At 39.1% G+C, this 20,548-nt stretch overlaps 1 protein-coding gene across 1 annotated transcript in view; it reads left to right on the top strand.

Annotated features, from left to right (window-relative positions):
* The first annotated feature begins 1,235 nt into the window (after positions 1-1,235).
* The window catches only part of zgc:85932 (uncharacterized protein LOC405875 homolog), a 48,593-nt gene continuing 29,280 nt past the window's right edge, over positions 1,236-20,548 (top strand). The window contains exons 1-5 of the mRNA XM_067451883.1: positions 1,236-1,606; positions 9,697-9,766; positions 13,118-13,236; positions 13,311-13,444; positions 18,229-18,400. Of these exons, the coding sequence (XP_067307984.1) occupies positions 1,376-1,606; positions 9,697-9,766; positions 13,118-13,236; positions 13,311-13,444; positions 18,229-18,400 (726 nt within the window). The 5' untranslated portion in view covers positions 1,236-1,375. The remainder of the gene's footprint in view (positions 1,607-9,696; positions 9,767-13,117; positions 13,237-13,310; positions 13,445-18,228; positions 18,401-20,548) is intronic.

The raw sequence follows: 20,548 nt of genomic DNA, 5'->3' as shown, positions 1-20,548 counted from the left end.
TCAAATGCAATACGCTTGTTTAGATCGTTTAGCTGTTTCCCCCCTTCTTTCTGCATATGAAGTGCTCTCTCTCTCTCTCTCTCTCTCTCTCTCTCTCTCTCTCTCTCTCTCTCTCTCTCTCTCTCTCTCTCTCTCTCTCTCTCTCTCTCTCTCTCTCCCCTTCCCCTTCCCCCCCCCCCCCCCCCCCCCAAAAAGCACTTTTTTGTTGTTGCTTGCTTCCCATTAAGTTATGAAAACTTTACGGAGTTTTACTTTACTGTACGTTACTTTAAGCCTACTTTACTTTACTTTTCTGAGCGGAATGTTCCCTGCAAACGTTATTAAAATGTTTTAAAAACGTTTTTGTTTCGTGTTTATTTGAATGTAAAATGTTAAAATGTTTTTAAAACGTTTTTGTTTCGTGTTTATTTGAACGTAAAATGTTAAAATGTTTTAAAAACGTTTTTGTTTCATGTTTATTTGAACGTAAAATGTTAAAATGTTTTAAAAACGTTTTTGTTTCGTGTTTATTTGAACGTAAAATGTTCAAATGTTTTAAAAACGTTTTTGTTTTGTGGTTATTTGAACGTAAAATGTTAAAATATTTTAAAAACGTTTTTGTTTCGTGTTTATTTGAACGTAAAATGTTAAAATGTTTTAAAAACGTTTTTGTTTCGTGTTTATTAGAACGTAAAATGTTAAAATGTTTTAAAAACGTTTTTGTTTCGTGGTTATTTGAACGTAAAGGCAAATTACATTTCATCATCGTTTTTTGGAACGTTAATTTTAAATGTTCTCTGAACATTCTGAAACAAGTAGCCTAGCTTAGTAACATTTAAAAAAAAAAAAATATATATATATATATATATATATATATATATATATATATATATATTAGACGAACAAAATAAAAACGTTCCATGAAAGAATGTTTTAGTGCTAGAGTTTTGAGAACATGATTAAAAACTCGATGACTTCGAATGTACGTTCTATTAACGTCACTTTAAAGCCTATTAATAATGTTTATTCATAACTTTGAGAACCTTGCCAGAATTAGCCAAAGTTCTAAGAACGTTAGCTGGGTTTGTGCTTCATAATCGATATATTGTTTGTAAAAGGTCAAGTTTTTTTTTGCTATACAAATGTATTGTATATTTTCCCCTGTGGTAAAGGCTGTCTGTTGTTGATCGTGACAGATGTTTTCTGCCTGTATGAGTGCGCACAGGTGAGGGAGGAGCTGGTTAAAGGTGAAGAACTCCTAGCTGCGTACTTTACCTCAGACCGACGACTCGCTGACACTGTTGACATTAGGGATAACTTCAATTGCGTGTTTTTGCATCCAAGGACACTCGTTCCCAAAAACACCAACAGATTTAGGTTAAAAAAGCCGCGCACGATGAAGCAAGCCCCGAGGCAGGAGTTTTTCACGGTCTCCAGTATGTCCGAAACAAAGAAACAATCGAGCACAGACTCGTCCGACTCGAACCCCTGGGAGACGCTGGGCAGCCCGACTTTTCTGTGGTCCCCCACCTCCGGGATCCCTCTGCAGGATGGGCTGTACTTGGACTCGAGGTTCCCGGTCCAGAACATGCCGATTCAGACCGACGTGGTTTGGAAACGACCAAAGGTGAGCCGAAGTTCCAGCACACACCTCCATAAGGATGCGTGTTAACACACAATCTGTCAAAACATGCCGAAGAACTCTTCTCTGATACTGATGTGTGGGTGTGTGTGACCAATGTCATTTTATATGCCGTATTTGGACATTTTTTCGTAGTCTAGTTATCACTCGCAGCAGAGATTCGATATAGAACTCAAGATATACAGAAATATTCTATATAGAACCTTAAAGAGTTCTGTCTGGTTCACATCATGAGATAATGTAATGGGTTTAATTCATTGTTTAAGTTGAATTACAGTTGTTGAATGAAGCAGCTCATAAACATACATTGTCAAAAAAAAAAAATTGCTGTCAACTTTTCAAAAGGTACACTTTTCTTCCTTTTAGGTGTTAAAATATACCCTGAGGCACCCCGGTGACAGCTGTACTTTTTTTCTGAGAATGAATAACCTGTTTAACATGAATCAATAATTTAAGACATTTCTCATTTTAAAGAATGTTTTTGGCATACAATTGAGTCAAGAACCCTGAGGTTACATATAGAACTCAGTGTGCTCTAAGAAATAAGTATTTGGACACTTAAGTCACACTTAGCATATCTGAATGTGATTACATTAGAAACAAACTATAGGCAAGTGCCGTTATTTTAAAGACAGATAGACACATCTAATGCAGTGGCATTAAGAAATTTGTGTCCATTATTTATTTCTCAGACCTTGCATAACATTATAATGCAACATTATCATTTATCATTTCATGTCATTTAGCATTGATTTTGTTGGGTCTCTTATTGCTGTAAAGTTTATAGGATGTCTAGAGACTGCAAAACAAGGTTCCTCAAATCCTGGGGGCCACAAGTAACTTGAAAATTATAGGTGTAGGTGAGCTTGATCAGGGTTTGAGCTAACCTCTGCAGGGCAGGTTTAGATTTGACGAACCCTGCTCTAAAGTAAAGTAGGCAGAAACTTAAAGTCAGTCCCTCTGGAACGAAGTATCTTAATCAATTAGTGATGGTTATAGTAAAATCTTTAGCGTCTTTAACTACATCACACTGCTGCATATAAAAGCAAGATGTGTGAAACTGAGGGGGTGTTTCTCTGAAATGTCAATGAGTCTGTTTGAGTGAAGAACTGTCCAGGCTTGTGTCTGGTGAGCAGCTGACACACACACACACATCTGCCCAAAGGGAGAAACAGTTTAGAAATGGAATGTTTGAACTGATGTTTCTCAACTGTAATATTTTTATTGCTGCTCCTCATATTATACTCTTAGATATAAAAGTTCCTTAACAGCACCTTCGGTTCAGTAAATACATTTCTTCTTATAAAGAACCTTTTTTGGGGGGATGTTCATTCTTACTTCATGGGTTATTTTTAAATCCTATTAGGGTAACACATTAGGTTATTGTAATGTGTCCTTGCTACTGCATAATTACAGTTAACCCCAATCTTCCTAACCCTATAAGCACATGTAGTTCATTATTACACCCAAAACTTATTTCACCCTCATGTTATTCCAATCTTGTGTGAGTTTCTTTCTTTTGTTGAACACAAAATATGATATTTTAAAAAATGACAATTAAAATCAATGGCTACATCAACTGTCTGGTTACCAACATTCTTTAAAATATCTTCTTTTGTGTTCAACACAGACCGTAAAAAAATATGGACGACTTGACATCATCCGTTTCCGTTTGCCAGAGTTGAAACTTTCAGGCGATCTGTACGGCGCTAACATCTTGGGACCGAGTCTCTGCGCAGTAGCGATTTCGGGACCGAGTCTGCGCAGTAGAGAACAGGAAGTAGAGCAGGAAGTACAGCTGCGATATCAAAAGCCCGCCCACACTCTCACAGATGCAGAACAATTAATTATGTTGGTGTGAAATAAACAGTTATGGAAATGTAGAAATTAAAGCTAAAGCTCCAATCTGCTCCCAAAAATCCCGAAAAAAGTCTGTTAGTTCCTCAGTGACACCTTCACTCAGAGAAGACGTCGAGCTCAGCCGCGTTTCCACCGCAGGAACTTTACCCAGAAACTTTGGGTGGTACTCGGTGTGTTTAGACCGCAGGAACTAGGGTCTAAATGAAGTTCGGGGTAAATATTTCCCCCTCCAAACGGCCCTGCTCGTGAGGTAGTACCTTTTCAAAGTTCAGGAACTTTCAAGGGTGGGACTTGGGCGCTGAACGTGTTGATTAGTTGAGCTCATGCAGCATTTTATTTCAACCGCATTTTTAAAAGTCTTTTGTGAGGTTCAGTCTACGTTCAGTAATATCAGTCTTGCTCTCTGTCTGATGGCGGCCATCTCACGTGCAATGCCTGTAATAGCTGATAATAATATACATTGTCATTTTAAATCTAGCTTTACAAGTTTTCTGAATATGCTGCATGCTGCTGAATCTTAGCCTGATGTGGTCATACTCAATTCTAGTCAGAATATGAGTCTGATGCTCCATTGGGCTGTGATTATGAGGCGTGTTTCAACCGAACCAGGAAAGACCTCAATTGGATAGACCTACAACCAATCAGAGCAACGAAGCGACGTTCTATGTCCGCTGGTTTAAGCCGCCCAAACCCCATTTTTCCCCCGGAGAACCCCCCGAGAAGCTATTAAGGCTAGTAGTTGGCGCGTTTTGTTGTAAAAACTTGGCAACCCTGTCTGCACATGCGCTGAAATCAGGCTGGAATACACAATCTTTGCCAATGTTGTAAAATAATTTAATGATACACAGAGTACTTACCCAACATGATCATCATTTCTGAGACAAATTGTGAAGGTGAATGCAGATACAAACAAGCTCTCAGTTTAGGATTTGATCAAATATAACCCAAGCCCCTTTGATGACGTGCATGATTACGTTACTGTTGATCATCTGTCCGTCATCGTCTAAAGCCCGCCCTGATGATTTCATTGGTCCGAACAGTTTCTGTTCGGGGATAATTACTCCTCTATGGAGCAAGGCCAGACCGAATTGCTTGACCTAAAAAATTTGTGGGCGGGGCTAAGTTCAGCTGGCATCCAGGCTAGCTGAATCTGCATATTAGTGCTCTTTTCTGTCGTTGTTAATTACCTCTTAGTAAACCTATGCATAACCAGCAAAAGCAGCACAGCTTGAATCTCTTTCATACTCTAAAACATTTTAACAGTCTATTTTTCACCATGTAATCGACCTGACCGATTACTATAAGTGTGCGTCCTTACATGACGTGACAGCACGCGCCACGCTCATGTTGACAAGAGAGGAAAGCTCATTTTTCTGAGGGGTAAACTTTTTATTTTGTAAGTTTTGAAGATAATGTTGGAATAATGACAGCGTATATTGCCCCAGGACAGAAGAATAAAAAAAAAATCTGAGGTGATTATTACACTTTACAACAAATAAATAGCTTATAATATAATACTGTATTATTATTAGTCCTGGTGGCCGTTAAGAGTTGCTATGGCTACAGTAAACACATTCCAGCTGCTGGAGAAAACAGCGTTGATGCGGCAGACAAACTGCATGTGACAAAATGACTGCGATTGAAAGTCATCACATGTAAACACCAGATCGGTTTAGATAACGTCTCATGTAAACAGTCCACTAAAATCTTTCAATCAGAATGACAAAAAAAGTGTGCTTGTAAACGTGGCTAGTGTCGCGCAAAAATGATTACTGTCCGTCACTGATTTTGGAGGAGCAGTCGCGCGCAGTCCTACATCACGGGACTAATTTGCCTAATCTTCACGGAACTTTAGATCGCGGTCGAAACGCAGACAGCTGCAGGTCTGGGGGGAGAAAAGTTCCTGGAAAAAAAGTTCCTGGTACAAATTGTTCCGGGTAATTTTGGTGGAAACGGGGCTAATCATGACGTCACACCCCCCGTTTTTATAGCATCAGATTAAGAACTAAAACTAAACTTATTTTAAAAAAGAACACTTGAAATGAAATCATCGTGAGGATAACTGCCTTCAATGACATACATTAACTTTGGGGGAAAATATTTGAGGTGTAATTTTATTGTTTAGTTTGCCTCGCGTAGTCGCATCCATTAGAAAACACAGGCGCGATCGAGGCGCGAAAGCTTCAGTTTCCGAGAGGGGTGCTGCAGGCCTGGGTAAAACAGAAGAAACTCATGCAGGTTTGGAACTATTTTGGGGTGAACTATCCCTTTAAATACCCACTTGCCATTCCAAACATCACCTAAAAGTAAACCCAAAAAAGCACCATAAAATATTATGCTAATCAGTTTGACTCATGCATTATTCTAAAGTCATACGATATGTATGTTTATGTGAGGAACAGACTCAGATTTAAAGTCCCAATGAAAAGGGAATGCAATTTGGCTTTTAATATGATTCGCCTTACTGTTATCTAAGCCAGTGGTTTTCAAAGCTGTCCTGGAGGCATCCCAGCCCTGCACAATTTGTGTGTCTCCCTGATTTATTACATCTGATTCAGCTCATTAGTAGTGACTGCAAGAACTAAATTGGGTGTGTCTGATAAGGGAGACATACAAAAGGTACAGAGCAGACTTGAAAACCACTAATCTAAGCTCATTTTTCTCATTCAATGGTAAATCCCATAGGGATTTTGTATTGAGCATAGCTCTGCTTCACAGACTCACAGAGACAAGGGGGTGGGCCCAATCTACTCAGTCAACCAATCACTATCTCAGGATCATGATGATGTTATTAAGCCACGCCCTAGCAACCATTTAGAGCTCCCTAGCAACAGATCCCATAGACTTCCATTGAAAGAGATCAAAGGGATATCTCTGGATAGAAGTGTCATAGAAACATGAGGGTGGGTTTGATTGACTCAGGGCATCAACGGCCAATCACAAATCACCTTCAACACCTCCTAACCACTCCCTAGCAACCATTATCAAGCACCCTAACAACCCAAATCCACAGTGTATATCTCCACATCTGAACATCATAGAGACACGGGGGTTGGTTTATATCATTCATACTGGCAAGGGGATTTTGGGGAATCATTATGGGATGGTGCCAGGCCACTCCATAGCAACCAAACAGAGTACCCTAGCAACTGTTTAGCAAGACCTATATCTCTGCATTAGTACATCATAGAGACACGGGGGTTGGTATATATCATTCATACTGGCAAGGGGATTTGGGGGAATCATTATGGGATGGTGCCAAGCCACTCCATAGCAACCAAACAGAGTACCCTAGCAACTGTTTAGATCTCTGCATTAGAAAATCATAGAGACATGGGGGTTGGTTTATATCATTCATACTGACAAGTAGCTTTTGGGCTCATTATAGGATGGTGCCAAGCCACTCCATAGCAACCATTTACAGTACCCTAGCAACCGTACAAACACATAACGAAGCCATATCTCAGCCCCACAACATCGTACAGACATGTTGCTTGGCTTTTTTGCCTTGTGGTAGCCACCGGGCCCCGAGTTTTGCCACGGCAAGCACCACTCACAATTTCTTCAGGAATTGTACTTTGAGACATTGTCTTTAAGTAATAAAAATTGTATTGTTTTTAGTGCATCGACTTTGTGCAGACAGCTCATGACAGCAGAAATGAACATTCTGATCTGCTTGACATTGCTATTGCACTCCATGGGGATCCAGTATTTTCAACAATTGCCTGATTGTCTCTTGTGTCACCACGTAGCCAGCCTGAATGCATTTCAGATGCATCATCTTAACACGATCACATAGTAATGCGTATCAATAGTACGAGTGTGAAATCGTGTCTAATGTATATCGTTTGGAATGTATATTGTGTGGAATGTTTACTGAGATAATGCACGTGCTACACAGTCTTTCGCGTGCATGCATATGACATGCTCTTGAGTAGGTTGGGGATGGTGGGATGGGGGGTTCGTACGTATAATATGCCATAAAGTGCATATAAGCACGTGAAAAACTGTGTACCATATGCACACCAAAATTCATTTTAGCGTATACATTCCACAAGATTGCACACTTATTTATACTACTATTTATACGAATTTTCATGAGATCGGCTGTCTGCACAAATTTGAAAGGCGGGACATGTTTACTTCCATGCAATCCAGCTAAAATAGAGCTCTTGGCTGGATTTTGAGGGATCTCATTAATTCAGAAAAACAGAGCAAAAAAAAATTATTTATGAAAAATTATCTCATAATTCTGAGATAATTAAGTCATTAATTCAGAAAAACAGAACAAAAAAATATTCATGAAAAATTATCTCATAATTCTGAGATAATTAAGTCATTAATTCAGAAAAACAGAGCAAAAAAAATTTATTCATGAAAAATTATCTCATAATTCTGAGATAATTAAGTCATTAATTCAGAAAAACAGAGTAGATTTTTTTTCTCAAGTGAATGCAATAAGCTTCCGTACATTTGATCCAAAACAATGACCAAACTCACAATTAAAAGAGATAAGCATTCAAAATGTACAGTCTCTCACTTCCACCAATATTGATCAATGATTTTGATGACATCACTCTGCACTTTAGCTTCTCATCAGATTTTCTGTCCAATCAAATGCTCTCTAGAATCTGAAGCCCGCCCCCTACATTATAAACAAACACTGAAGCTGCGGCTGAAATCAGTCACTTGTTCACACGTTTACTATTTTCTACATGGTGAATGGCACAGTGTGCACTATATAGGGGTTAGGGAACAATTCAGACAGTGTAAATATGCGTTCACTTGGGGTGAATTAAGTCTGTGTCACTTTAACCACCGCAGTTCTGGTCGAGAGACATGATAGCACAGAGCGGGTCATATGCACGATACCAGAAAACATATTGGACCTGTATGCTATATTTAAAAGCCATATGTTAGGAGGAGAAACGGATAAGCCTAGTTCAGACTGCACGATTTTCAAACTCGTAGGGTCACTGCTCTTTTCACACTGCATGACTATCTGGAGTAGTTCAGTCACTGATGTGTTCAGACTGGACGATACACCAGCGAAAGAGGGGCTCACACTGCATGACCGTACAAGAGGAAGAGTCGCCGACAACTCTCTCTCTCCAGTGCTCAAACTACGTTTCCCGACTAAACACACGTGCGATGTGACAAGTAAACAAAGTGAGATCACACGTGCGTCAGACCGGACTTCTCATGCGAGACCTGGAATTGTTATTAAAAATAATAAACTGGACAAAGTTTGTTCCAAATTGTCTGTGTGCTGATTTGTGAAGAAAAAGATAAACGTCTATTGCAGAGGAAATTGTTGGAAAGACAGAGGGAGCTAGGATTGTCTTCTGCAAAGATAGTTTGAGGTAAATTGTCTTCAGTATTCTCCAAAATACTCCGTCCTTCAGATGAGACGTTAAACCGAGGTCCTGACTCTCTGTGGTCGTTATAAATCCCAGTATATAAATGCAACTGGTTATTATTATTAAATAAGTAATTTAGCAATGCGTTGCTGCTGTGGCTGGATGTGCAAATGTTTGGCCTTTGTTTCTGTTTGATAGAATTGTAAACATATCTATAAAATCCTGATATTCTGCTCTAAAACTCCTCCCTGAACCGCCCGCTGTCCTGTATCTCACTCTCTCATTGGCTGTCAGTCATCGCCGATGTGATTTTCAGTCAGAACACATTTCACACAGCAGGATTATGAATCGCCGACAGGTAGCTACAGATATTTAGCATGCCAAATATCTCATGGGCGGCGGCAACTCGTCGGTGATTCTCTCTGATCGCGTCTTTGATCATTCACACTGCGTGAAACCTGTCGGCGAGTCAATATCGGGGCTAAAATCGGGCAGTGTGAACTCTTTAGAGATTAGGAGGAAACTGCGGCTTTAATGAGCTCAATGGTTCTGAGTTGTGATATAAACACGCCATTGCTATTTTTTTTTAAAGGGGAGGAGCTGTTCGTTATGTCCCGGCCTGTCTTCCTGTTTCAGTGGAAATGACATCAACACATTAAAAAATGCGTTTTATAGGGCACTTCAGTGGGACTTAATTTTAACTTGAATGCTCGTTGGTTCTCATGTCTTGTAATTGTTCACAGCTGCACAGATATTTTTTGGGGGATGATATGAGTAAAATGATGACAGAATTATTCCTCTTCCTAAATATCCTTTGATCCTGTAATGATCTTTTGTGTTTTCTCTCTTTTCCAGGAGCTCTGTCCATTTCCCCAGTTTATTGTGGATGGAGCCACACGTATGGACGTCTGCCAGGGAGTTTTGAGTGAGACTTTAATGCTGAACCATTTTAAACAATACGAATTCACATTGAGAACAATACAGGTGCTGCAGGTTTTTGCAGGTTCTCATGTCACACTGCTAGTGCTTGATAAAAGCAGCGTGTTGTGACATCAAATAGCTTCAGTGTTTAGCAAATAGCTGTGATGTTCTTATCTGGTGGATCTCTGGCCTTTTCTGAGGAACACAGAATGCTATAATAATACAATGCAACTCTTCCCATATATCTTTTGATGTTTTAGGGATATTTCACCCAAAAATGAAAAAAATAATTTACTGAGCCTCAAGTTGTTCCACACCTGTATGAGTTACTAAATGTGTACTAAATTGGTAACCAAACATTTGACAGCACCCACTGACTTCCATAGTAGGAAAAAAAGAAATCAAGTTAATGGGGTTCATCAACTTTTTGGTTACCAACATTTTTCAAAATACAGTGCCTTGCGAAAATATCCGGCCCCCTTGAACTTTGCGACCTTTTGCCACATTTCAGGCTTCAAACATAATGATATGAAACTGTAATTTTTTGTGAAGAATCAACAACAAGTGGGAAACAATCATGAAGTGGAACGAAATTTATTGGATATTTCAAACTTTTTTAACAAATCCAAAACTGAAAAATTTGGCGTGAAAAATTATTCGCCCCCCATAAGTTAATACTTTGTAGCGCCACCTTTTGCTGCGATTACAGCTGTAAGTCTCTTGGGGTATGTCTCTATCAGTTTTGCACATCGAGAGACTGACATTTTTGCCCATTCCTCCTCCAGAACAGCTGGAGCTCAGTGAGGTAGGATGGAGAGCGTTTGTGAACAGCATATTTCAGATCTTTCCACAGATTCTCGATTGGATTCGGGTCTGGACTTTGGCTTGGCCATTCTAACACCTGGATATGGTTATTTTTCAACCATTCCCTTGTAGATTTTGCTTTATGTTTTGGATCATTGTCTTGTTGGAAGACAAATCTCCGTCCCAGTCTCAGGTCTGTTGCAGACTCCATCAGGTTTTCTTCCAGAATGGTCCTGTATTTGGCTCCATCCATCTTCCCATCAATTTTAACCATCTTCCCTGTCCCTGCTGAAGAAAAGCAGGCCCAAACCATGATGCTGCCGCCACCATGTTTGACAGTGGGGATGGTGTGTTCAGTGTGATGAGCTGTGTTGCTTTTACGCTAAACATAACGTTTTGCATTGTTGCCAAAAAAGTTCAATTTTGGTTTCATCTGACCAGAGCACCTTCTTCCACATGTTTGGTGTGTCTCCCAGGTGGCTTGTGGCAAACTTTAAACAACACTTTTTTCTTCTTGCCACTCTTCCAGAAAGGCCAGATTTGTGCAGTATACGACTGATTGTTGTCCTTTGGACAGAGTCTCCCACCACAGCTGTAGATCTCTGCAGTTTCTCCAGAGTGATCATGGGCCTCTTGGCTGCATCTCTGATCAGTCTTCTCCTTGTATGAGCTGAAAGTTTAGAGGGACGGCCAGGTCTTGCTAGATTTGCAGTGGTCTGATACTCCTTCCATTTCAATATTATCGCTTGCAGTGCTCCTTGGGATGTTTAAAGCTTGGGAAATCTTTTTGTATCCAAATCCGGCTTTAAACTTCTCCACAACAGTATCTCGGACCTGCCTGGTGTGTTCCTTGTTCTTCATGATGCTCTCTGCGCTTTAAACGGACCTCTGAGACTATCACAGTGCAGGTGCATTTATACGGAGACTTGATGACACACAGGTGGATTCTGTTTATCATCATTAGTCATTTAGGTCAACATTGGATCATTCAGAGATCCTCACTGAACTTCTGGAGAGAGTTTGCTGCACTGAAAGTAAAGGGGCCGAATAATTTTGCACGCCCAATTTTTCAGTTTTTGATTTTTTAAAACAGTTCATATTCAAAAAATTTCGTTCCACTTCATGATTGTGTCCCACTTGTTGTTGATTCTTCACAAAAAATTACAGTTTCATATCTATGTTTGAAGCCTGAAATGTGGAAAAAGGTCGCAAAGTTCAAGGAGGCTGAATATTTTCGCAAGGCACTGTAAATACAGTTACACGAATAGTTGAACGATCAAGTATGGTGACATAAAATAAAATGTGGCGCTTTTCTAAGCGGATTAAAAAGGAGAACTATAATGTACGGCGGAATAGCACTTCTGAGAGTACTTTGAGTAAAAAGTCCCGGCTGAAACATCTTCCCTCACATCTCCCCCTCCCCCCTATTGACAGAAATGAGAGAGGGAGGGGGAGATGTGAGGGAAGATGTTTCAGCCGGGACTTTTTACTGCGCCGAGTTGAAGTACTAAGCATATTAAAGGTGCACTATGCAACTTTCCGTCCACTGGAGGGCGCCTATTCTAAACAAAGGTGTAGTTTGATGACGCAAAGTGTGAGCGCAGTATCTTGGGACATGTGGTCTTCACCTCACAGCCGGTGGAAAATAGGACTCGGGCAGAAATCACGTTGATGGATGCGGTAATTAACGTTACTGTAGTGTGAAGCAGAGCAGGACCGAGAGTTGTGGAGCTGAGCACGGCAGCTGGAGCGATTGTTACACAGGGACACGGCTCGCGAGTAACAGGACTTTTATTATGACGGGACGGGACACAGTCGCCGGACGCTCGCACTTCCGCTTTTTCCTGTCAGGTACAGCAGCTCTGTTTATCATATTAGATACATTTAAGTGTGTTTAAAATTAGGACGCTCGGCGCTGCAGTGACATGTTCACACTGCTAAGAGAAAAGCGCTTCTGCAGAATAAAACCGAGGGTAGCGCAGATATGACGCGATTGACAGGCGACTCGCTCAACCGCTATGCTGAAACGTCACGGGTCATTGGTTAAAAAAGCAATTTTCCCACAATTTACAAATAGTTGGACACATTTGGGATATTGTTAGTACTCAACTGAACAAAATATATAACACTGGCCTAGTGGTTTTTGGATATTTTGCTGCAAAAATACTACATAGTGCACCTTTAAGCAATGCAATAATGGTTAAGAGACCTTCCTCAGAAGTTGCTTGAGTCCAGTCAGTGTTCATCTTGAATTATTAACAATATAATAGTTGTTCAAGTTTACTTTATAAAAATCAGTAAAGATTTCAAAGCAAAAAGACCTCTCACATAAGAAATAGTGTCGTGAAGTTTACCACATACCATTAAAATGATCGTTTAAAACCAAACTAGTGCTGAAACATGTTTTAACGTGCCGCTTTAACTCTCTCTCTCTCTCTCTCTCTCTCTCTCTCTCTCTCTCTCTCTCTCTCTCTCTCTCTCTCTCTCTCTCTCTCTCTCTCTCTCTCTCTCTCTCTCTCTCTCTCTCTCTCTCTCTCGCTCTCTCTCTCAGGTGATTGCTGGTTCTTGTCTGCAGTGGCATCTCTCTCTCTCTACCCTTCCCTTCTGGATCGTGTCGTTCCCCCAGGCCAAGGCTTTCAGAAGGGCTACAACGGCTGCTTTAATTTTCAGGTTAGTGCCGTGTGTTACTGTACAGAATAAAGCGAATGGTTATAAGGGCTTTAATGGCGTCTCTCTGTCTGCAGTTCTGGCAGTATGGCAAGTGGAGTCAGGTGCGAGTCGATGACCGCTTGCCGACTCGTAACGGTCAGCTGATCTATCTGCACTCCTCAAACAGAGAAGAGTTCTGGAGCGCTCTGCTGGAGAAGGCTTATGCCAAGTCAGTAACACATAAAAGGGCTTGAATATAATTGCATTATATATATATATATATATATATATACATACATATATATATATAAATATTAACTCTTTCCAACCAGCGTTTAAAAAAAAATATGTATAATGTGTGCCAAGACATTTTTTAAATTCGACCGGACAATGTTTTACGGCTATGTCCAGGATAAAGTATATGTATGGTCAACCAATAAATATGCAATTAGGGTGATTTAAGATTTCTGTGTGACTTGCAAAGGCATGTCAGCATTTCGTTTGATCGCACAACAAGGTGTCACTGTTTCCTCAAAGCTTCAGCTCTGCCACTCTGAGCTCGACTGCTATGCCTGAGGTAAAACACCCCGCCTCATTATCATACGGACAAAGAAATATGAAAATAAACTGTGAAAATAAATAGTGTATAAATATTTTTTTAGACATAAATACAAATATACATAGCCTAAATAAATGTGAAAATAAATAAAAGTGGACATAAATAAATGTATAAATAAATGAAAAAATAAATGTAGAAAAAAATACAATTATACATAAGGAAATAAAATCATACATTTTTAAAATTTTTACATTACTTTGTATATTTAATAATGTATTTATTATTTTGGCAGCTTTGGACATAGAAGTGTGGAAATAAATAAATGTATAAATAAATAAATAAATGTAGAGATACATTTATAAATAAATAAATGTGGAAATAAATTAATTACAAAATAAATAAAATACAAAATTAATAAATGTGCAAAAAATACAATTATACATAAATAAGGAAAACATTTTTTTTTTTTACATTTCGTTGTATATTAATTTATGCATTCATTTTAGGCTTCATTTTAACTGATATGTTTTGAAATTTTGCCATATGGTTTTTAACTGATCTCTGATCAATTTTATACATTTGTAAACATTTTAATGACACATTTTTAAAAAAATAAAGAAAAGAGTTTAATAGTCTCTTTCTTGCCTGATTGACCAAGCACCCCATGAAACCCAATAAACAAGCCAATACAGTTTAAGAAATGTACATGTTATAAAGGCACTTCATATTTAATGGTATTAGATGACTTGTTAATTGCATTTAATAGATTGCACTTTCAATAAAACACTTGCAATTGGTTTGTAAAATATGCTGCAAGCTACGCATATTTATTAGTTTTCGCTGCATTCACACTGTTCTGACCAGTGTGTGGCATTTCGAGCGTTTCGAAACGGTGAATCATTTCAGCGATTGGTTCAATTGTTTCAAAGTTACGAAAAGCTTCATTGCACCCTTCACTAAAAAATAGTAAAAATTAATTTCAGCAACCAAAAATTTGATTATGGTGAAAAAATGGTTTTGGAGGGCAAAAAAGATTGATTATTAAATCCCAAGATGTAAACAAAACCTCACTGAACATTATGTGTAGCGTGCCTGCCATCTAATAATCGCATTTAGCTACTTTGTTACTTTTCATATGAAACAATGACTCAGCTTTTAGATCATGTCAAATTTGCCACAAGAAAAAAATCAAAACAATATATACAGTTTTGGCGCTCGTTAATGTGTTGTGACAGATCGTTGTAGCGTCTTTGTTCAAGTGGCACGTGAAACGATCATCTCTTCTGTTTACTTCTACTTATAGCACTAAATAAACATGAATGAACATCAGACCATGGGCGTCGGAACCATTGTGTGTGGGTCGGACAAGACCCACCCACTTTTTACGACCAATGATATTGGACCCACTCACTTTTATCGTCTCTAAATCAGGACATGTCTGTTTACCTACCCCTAATTGAGAAACACTTGTCATTAAACACATATTAGACACTTTATTTCCACTTTTCTAATATTTTCCCCATTTTTATTGAAAATAAATGCCTTTCCGATCTGATGTGTGATGGGAAAAAGGAATTATAGCGAGTGTGGCAAAAGGCGGATTCGAACCTCTGATCGTTTTGCGTCCTACCCCTACACTAATGCCGCGGTAAATAACTTAGTGATTCTCGTAATTTTGTCTGGCCCTATCAATCATTTAGTAAACGGTGGTGTATTTGTATTTAAAGGGAGGGGGGTGTGAAACACTCAGTTTCAGTCAATCTCATGTCAATCTTGAGTACCTATAGAGTAGTATTGCATCCTTCATATCTCCGAAAAGTCTTTAGTTTTATTATATTTATAAAAGAAATATGGGCTGTACCGAGTCTTTCCGGAAAAAAATCGAGTGGGCGGAGCTAAAGAATGACGATCGTGAACAAAGCGGTGACGTCCTCAAGCGTGGAGAAACCCATGGCTATCTCAGCTAATACAGATAATGATCCACAATCAAATCTGAGGCAGAAATAAATTGAACAGGAGAAACAGCAACAGCAGGACGTCCATCTCTGTGGTATAGACTGTATTTAGTGGCCTGTCAACATTTGTGTGTCTTTACTCGGAGTTTATGAGGACATGATTCGGTTTATGGACTATTGTATGCGACTAGACCTTAGAGGTAGCAAGCAAAACGGTTTTGCACGTCAGACTAGTGTAACGTTATACACAGAACAACAATGGAGTAACCGTTAGCGCATTTGAATGACGAAGCACGCGATCGTGTCGTTTACTGATGTTTACTCACGCGACGAGCCGACAGCACAGACATTTGAAGCAGTTTTACTCACCGGCTGCTTCCAAAGCAGGACCGAACGTTTATCGCTGGGACCGCTCCGTCAAAAAAACACTTCTTTGGTATGATTTGGTGAAGTCCTGTGACAGCAGTGGCGTGTAAATCCACTTTTAGACGCGACTGACGCGATGTTGTGAAGCTTCCCGTCATTTCTGCGTTCAAATCGGTTCAAATGCAGCGCTGCCTTCCCGGAATGCTGTGCTGAAGCGTTGAAGTCGCTCGACGTCACTCATAGGAATAAAGTGGAGCGCGGCACGGAGTATAACCGACAGAAGTGTTCACTGACGACTGGATCTGCACCTGAGTGTTTACGGGCGTGCATTTCCTCTCTCTCTTGCTCTAGTCACGCGCGCGCGCACCCTACCCGGGAGAAGAGCCCGTACGGCCCATACAAGCAGGGCCGGCGCTAGCTCTTTGGTTGCCCTGGGCGAGATGGAGTTTTGCGCCCCCCACCCCTCCACCCCACCCCACTCACTTTTATCGTCTCTATTCTAATTCAGCACATGTCTTTTTTCCTAGGCCTAACCGAGAAGCACTTATTATTAAACACGTTCGACGCTTTATTTCCACTTTTCAAACATTTTCTCACTTTTTATTGAAAATAAATGCCTTTCCGATCTGATATGTGATGGGAAAAGGGAATAGAGCGAGTGTGGCAAAAGGCAGGATCGAACCTCTGATCGATCTGCATCAAATCTTGATGCCATGCATCTTACCACTACACTACAGCCACTGTAGAGAATTTAGTGAACACAGCATATTTGTGTTTAATGTAAATAATATGGCGTCTATCGTTAGGCTGCTCCAGTAAAAAAAAAAAAACGAGAGGCCGTATTTATTTCCTTCCGATGCCCACGTAGAGAGCGTTTGTACTTTTTATAAATAACATGCATACGTTATATTCATAATGAACTGGACTTTTGATATTTAAATGACATCCATGTAGGTTATTGTAGATTATTGTCAGTGAAGTTGTTTGCAATACGTATAGTAATTATGTAGAAAACTAGCAAGTGATAGCTTAGTGACAATTGTTAATAATATTTATAAAATAAATATTAGTTGATAAGATTGATACTAAGTAATTTTATTTTGTTTGACAACTTATTGGCTGAGATAAGAAGACTAACCTCTATACTGGGCTTTCTTTCGATTTTCTTCCTTTCTTTTTTTCTCTTTTTCCGTCCCTGTGCATCCGCGGGGTTTAGACGCCTCATTTTTGATGAACGTGCAAGATGAGCACTGGCCTGACCTAACGCCTGAACTAATAATCAATAATCACCATCAATTCAATCCAATAATCAGGTTGATAAGTAATTAAACGTGTGGCTGAGGGGGCGCCCTATGACGATCATGTTTAATGAACATTATGTTGTATTTCGCTTGTTCCGAGTCTATGCTTAATGGGAAGTAATGGGCGGCACTAGAGTGCGCTCGCGCCCCTAACACAATTGTCGCCCTAGGCAACCGCCTAGCTCGCCTATAGCAAACGCCGGCCCTGCATACAAGGACCTTCCGCTCTATTAACGTCAAGTCGAGCCATACTCGAAAAAAACTCTCCGAAACTTGTGAGAAACCGGAAGGAGTATTTTTGACACAGAAATACTCCAGCAAACGTCCAACATTAGTTTTTGAAACTTTGTCTATGTTTAGGATGGGAATCCAAGTCTTTAACAGTGTAAAAAGCTCAGTATGCATGAAACAGCATTTCACCCCCTAATCTAAATATGGGGTGTAATGTTACTCCAGGAAAAAAAAATTCTGAGAGAGAGGACCCACCCACCTTTTGTTTGCTTCCGACACCCATGCATCAGACGGTGTTGAACGATACAGTACAACTAACTCAAGTGTATCGTGTCTCATTTAAATAGTCTATTATTCCAGTGTGTAACATGATCCTTTTTAGAAATCATTCTAATATGATGATTTGCTAATCAAATAACATTTATGATTATTATCAATGTTGAAAACAGTCATGCTGATCATATTTTTGTGGAAACCATGATACATTTTCAGGATTCTTTGATGAATAGAACAGCATTTATTTGAAACAGAAATCTTTTGAATGGTTTTATACTGTGTATTGGCATTAAACCTGTCTTTTTGTTCACAATGTCTTTCTCAGGATGAAGGGAGGTTATAACGCTCTGAATATGGGTTTCCCTCACGAGGCTATGGTGGACATGACCGGTGGGATTACGGAGGTTTTCATGGTGGCGTCTCTCCCGCGGGCGCTGGGTTCATTCCTGAATTCGCTGCTGCAGAAAGGAGCTCTGATCAACTGTGCTAACTCACAGGTTAACTCTCTCTTCACATCTCTTATTTTAAGGGGTATTTTAGGTTACACTTTATTTTAAGGTGACGTAGTGTACTTACTCAAATAAGAAGTTAGCTAATAATAATTATTAGCTACATGTACGAGTTACAATTAGGGTTAGAGTTTGGTTAGTTACTTGTAATTATGCATAATGTACATGTAGTAACATGTCACCTCAAAATAAGGTGTTAGTTCATAGTTCAACCTAAACTGACAATTCTGCCATCGCTCACACTCACGTCATTCCAAATCTGTGTGACTCCTTTGGTTGAACACAAAAGGAGATGTTTAGATGAAAGTGAATGGGGACTAGGGCTGTCAAGCTTAAAAAAATGACATTTGAGCTCCATTGAAGTACTATAAAAGTAGGTAATCCGAGTATTTCAAGTCTTCTAAAGTTTTACACACACTCTGTATGTGGAACGGACTGAAATTGTAGTTGTAATAATGATAATCACCTCCACATTGTTCATCAAAATATAAATTTATTTTCAAAAACTTCTAGCCTAACTAATAAAGTTAAGAAATATTAACCCGTTTAATCCCACCGGTCACAATTGTGACCGTAAATTTTCCTCGAATATTTTAGTGTTGTATTAAAAAGCAACTTCTATTATGAAGCAAATTTTCATTTATAATACCCATTTAAGATGTCTACATGAGTTCTGGGCAGGTTTAACATTGCTGCATAGTTTGGTTGTGTGACCACACACACTTATTTCTTGGTACTGCCATCTTAGCACAATGACAATGTGAAAGCACAGAAATGACAGGAAAATTTAATGAATTAATCAAAGTTAATTTTTGAATAGTTCATTCATTTTTTGCACACATCATCATGAAAGGGTCATCTATACACACATATTGAAATTATATGAATACATGGTTTATTCTGCTGTCAGGATGCATATAAAAGAAGACGGTCACAATTGTGACCGGTAGTATAACACAGAATAAGTCCCCTCTATGTCATTCTGTGTTATTCATATGAACTCACTCACAGATTGAACTGAAAACTATCCATCCGTCCATCTGTCCATCCGTCCATCCATCCGTCCATCTGTCCATCCATCCGTCCATCCATCCATCCATCCATCCACCCACCCACACATCCACCCATCCATCGTACTTCTGTCTGTACTTCTGTCTGTCTATACCTTTGTCTAGCTATACTTCTTTCTGTCTGTCTGTCTGTCTATCTATCTATACTTCTGTCTGTCTAACTAACTATACTTCTGTCTGTCTGTCTAACTATACTTCTGTCTGTCTATCTATATGTCTGTCTGTCTATACTTCTGTCTATCTATCTATCCATCTATCTAAACTTCTGTCTGTCTGTCTATACTTCTCTCTGTCTGTCTATCTATACTTCTGTCTGTCTGTCTGCCTGTCTGTCTATCTATCTATACTTCTGTCTGTCTGTCTGTCTATCTATCTATACTTCTGTCTATCTGTCTATCAGTCTATACTTCTGTCTGTCTGTCTGTCTATCTATATCTATGAGATATACCTTATAAACCTTATAAGATATACCTTGTAAACTTCCAAATTTCGGATTTACCAATTGGTGCTTCAATGTTCAAAGTTGCTCTTCCTAATATTTAGGAGTAATAACTACATGTATGTGCCTAGATCTTTTCAAGGTTTGTTGGTCACCTCTTCCCCTCTCTTTGGCCAGACACGTTATTCAGTGAAGATGAACGTGTTACCTAGATTTTTGTATTTATTTCAATGGGCTGCAATTTTCATACCCCCAATTTTTTTTTTTATTGTGTATCATGAACAATAGAAATAGTTTTGAAGTAAATCCTAATCATATCTCATTCTTATATGTTGGATATTTTATTGTTATTTTAAGTTTCAAACCAGTAAATAGGTCTAATAGAAGAATTTGTATGAATTCTGTCTATGCTGTTTCCCACCGGTCACTATTGTGACCGAGTATAAAACCTAATATTTCACTAACTTAACCAACATAAAATCAAAGAAGGCATACCATTTGTGTGTTAGGGAGGTCTAAGGAGTAAATTGCATGTACTCACATTGCAGGAAAAAATTTGGGATTAAACGGGTTAATAAAGGAAAGTGAACAGACAGTAAAAAGAATAAATACTGTAGACCAATTACA

Source organism: Pseudorasbora parva, chromosome 8 (genome assembly GCF_024679245.1).
Source record: "Pseudorasbora parva isolate DD20220531a chromosome 8, ASM2467924v1, whole genome shotgun sequence".
Lineage (NCBI taxonomy): Eukaryota > Metazoa > Chordata > Actinopteri > Cypriniformes > Gobionidae > Pseudorasbora > Pseudorasbora parva.
The sequence above is the reverse complement of the archived record's forward strand: the minus strand, read 5'-3'. Positions and strand labels throughout refer to the sequence as shown.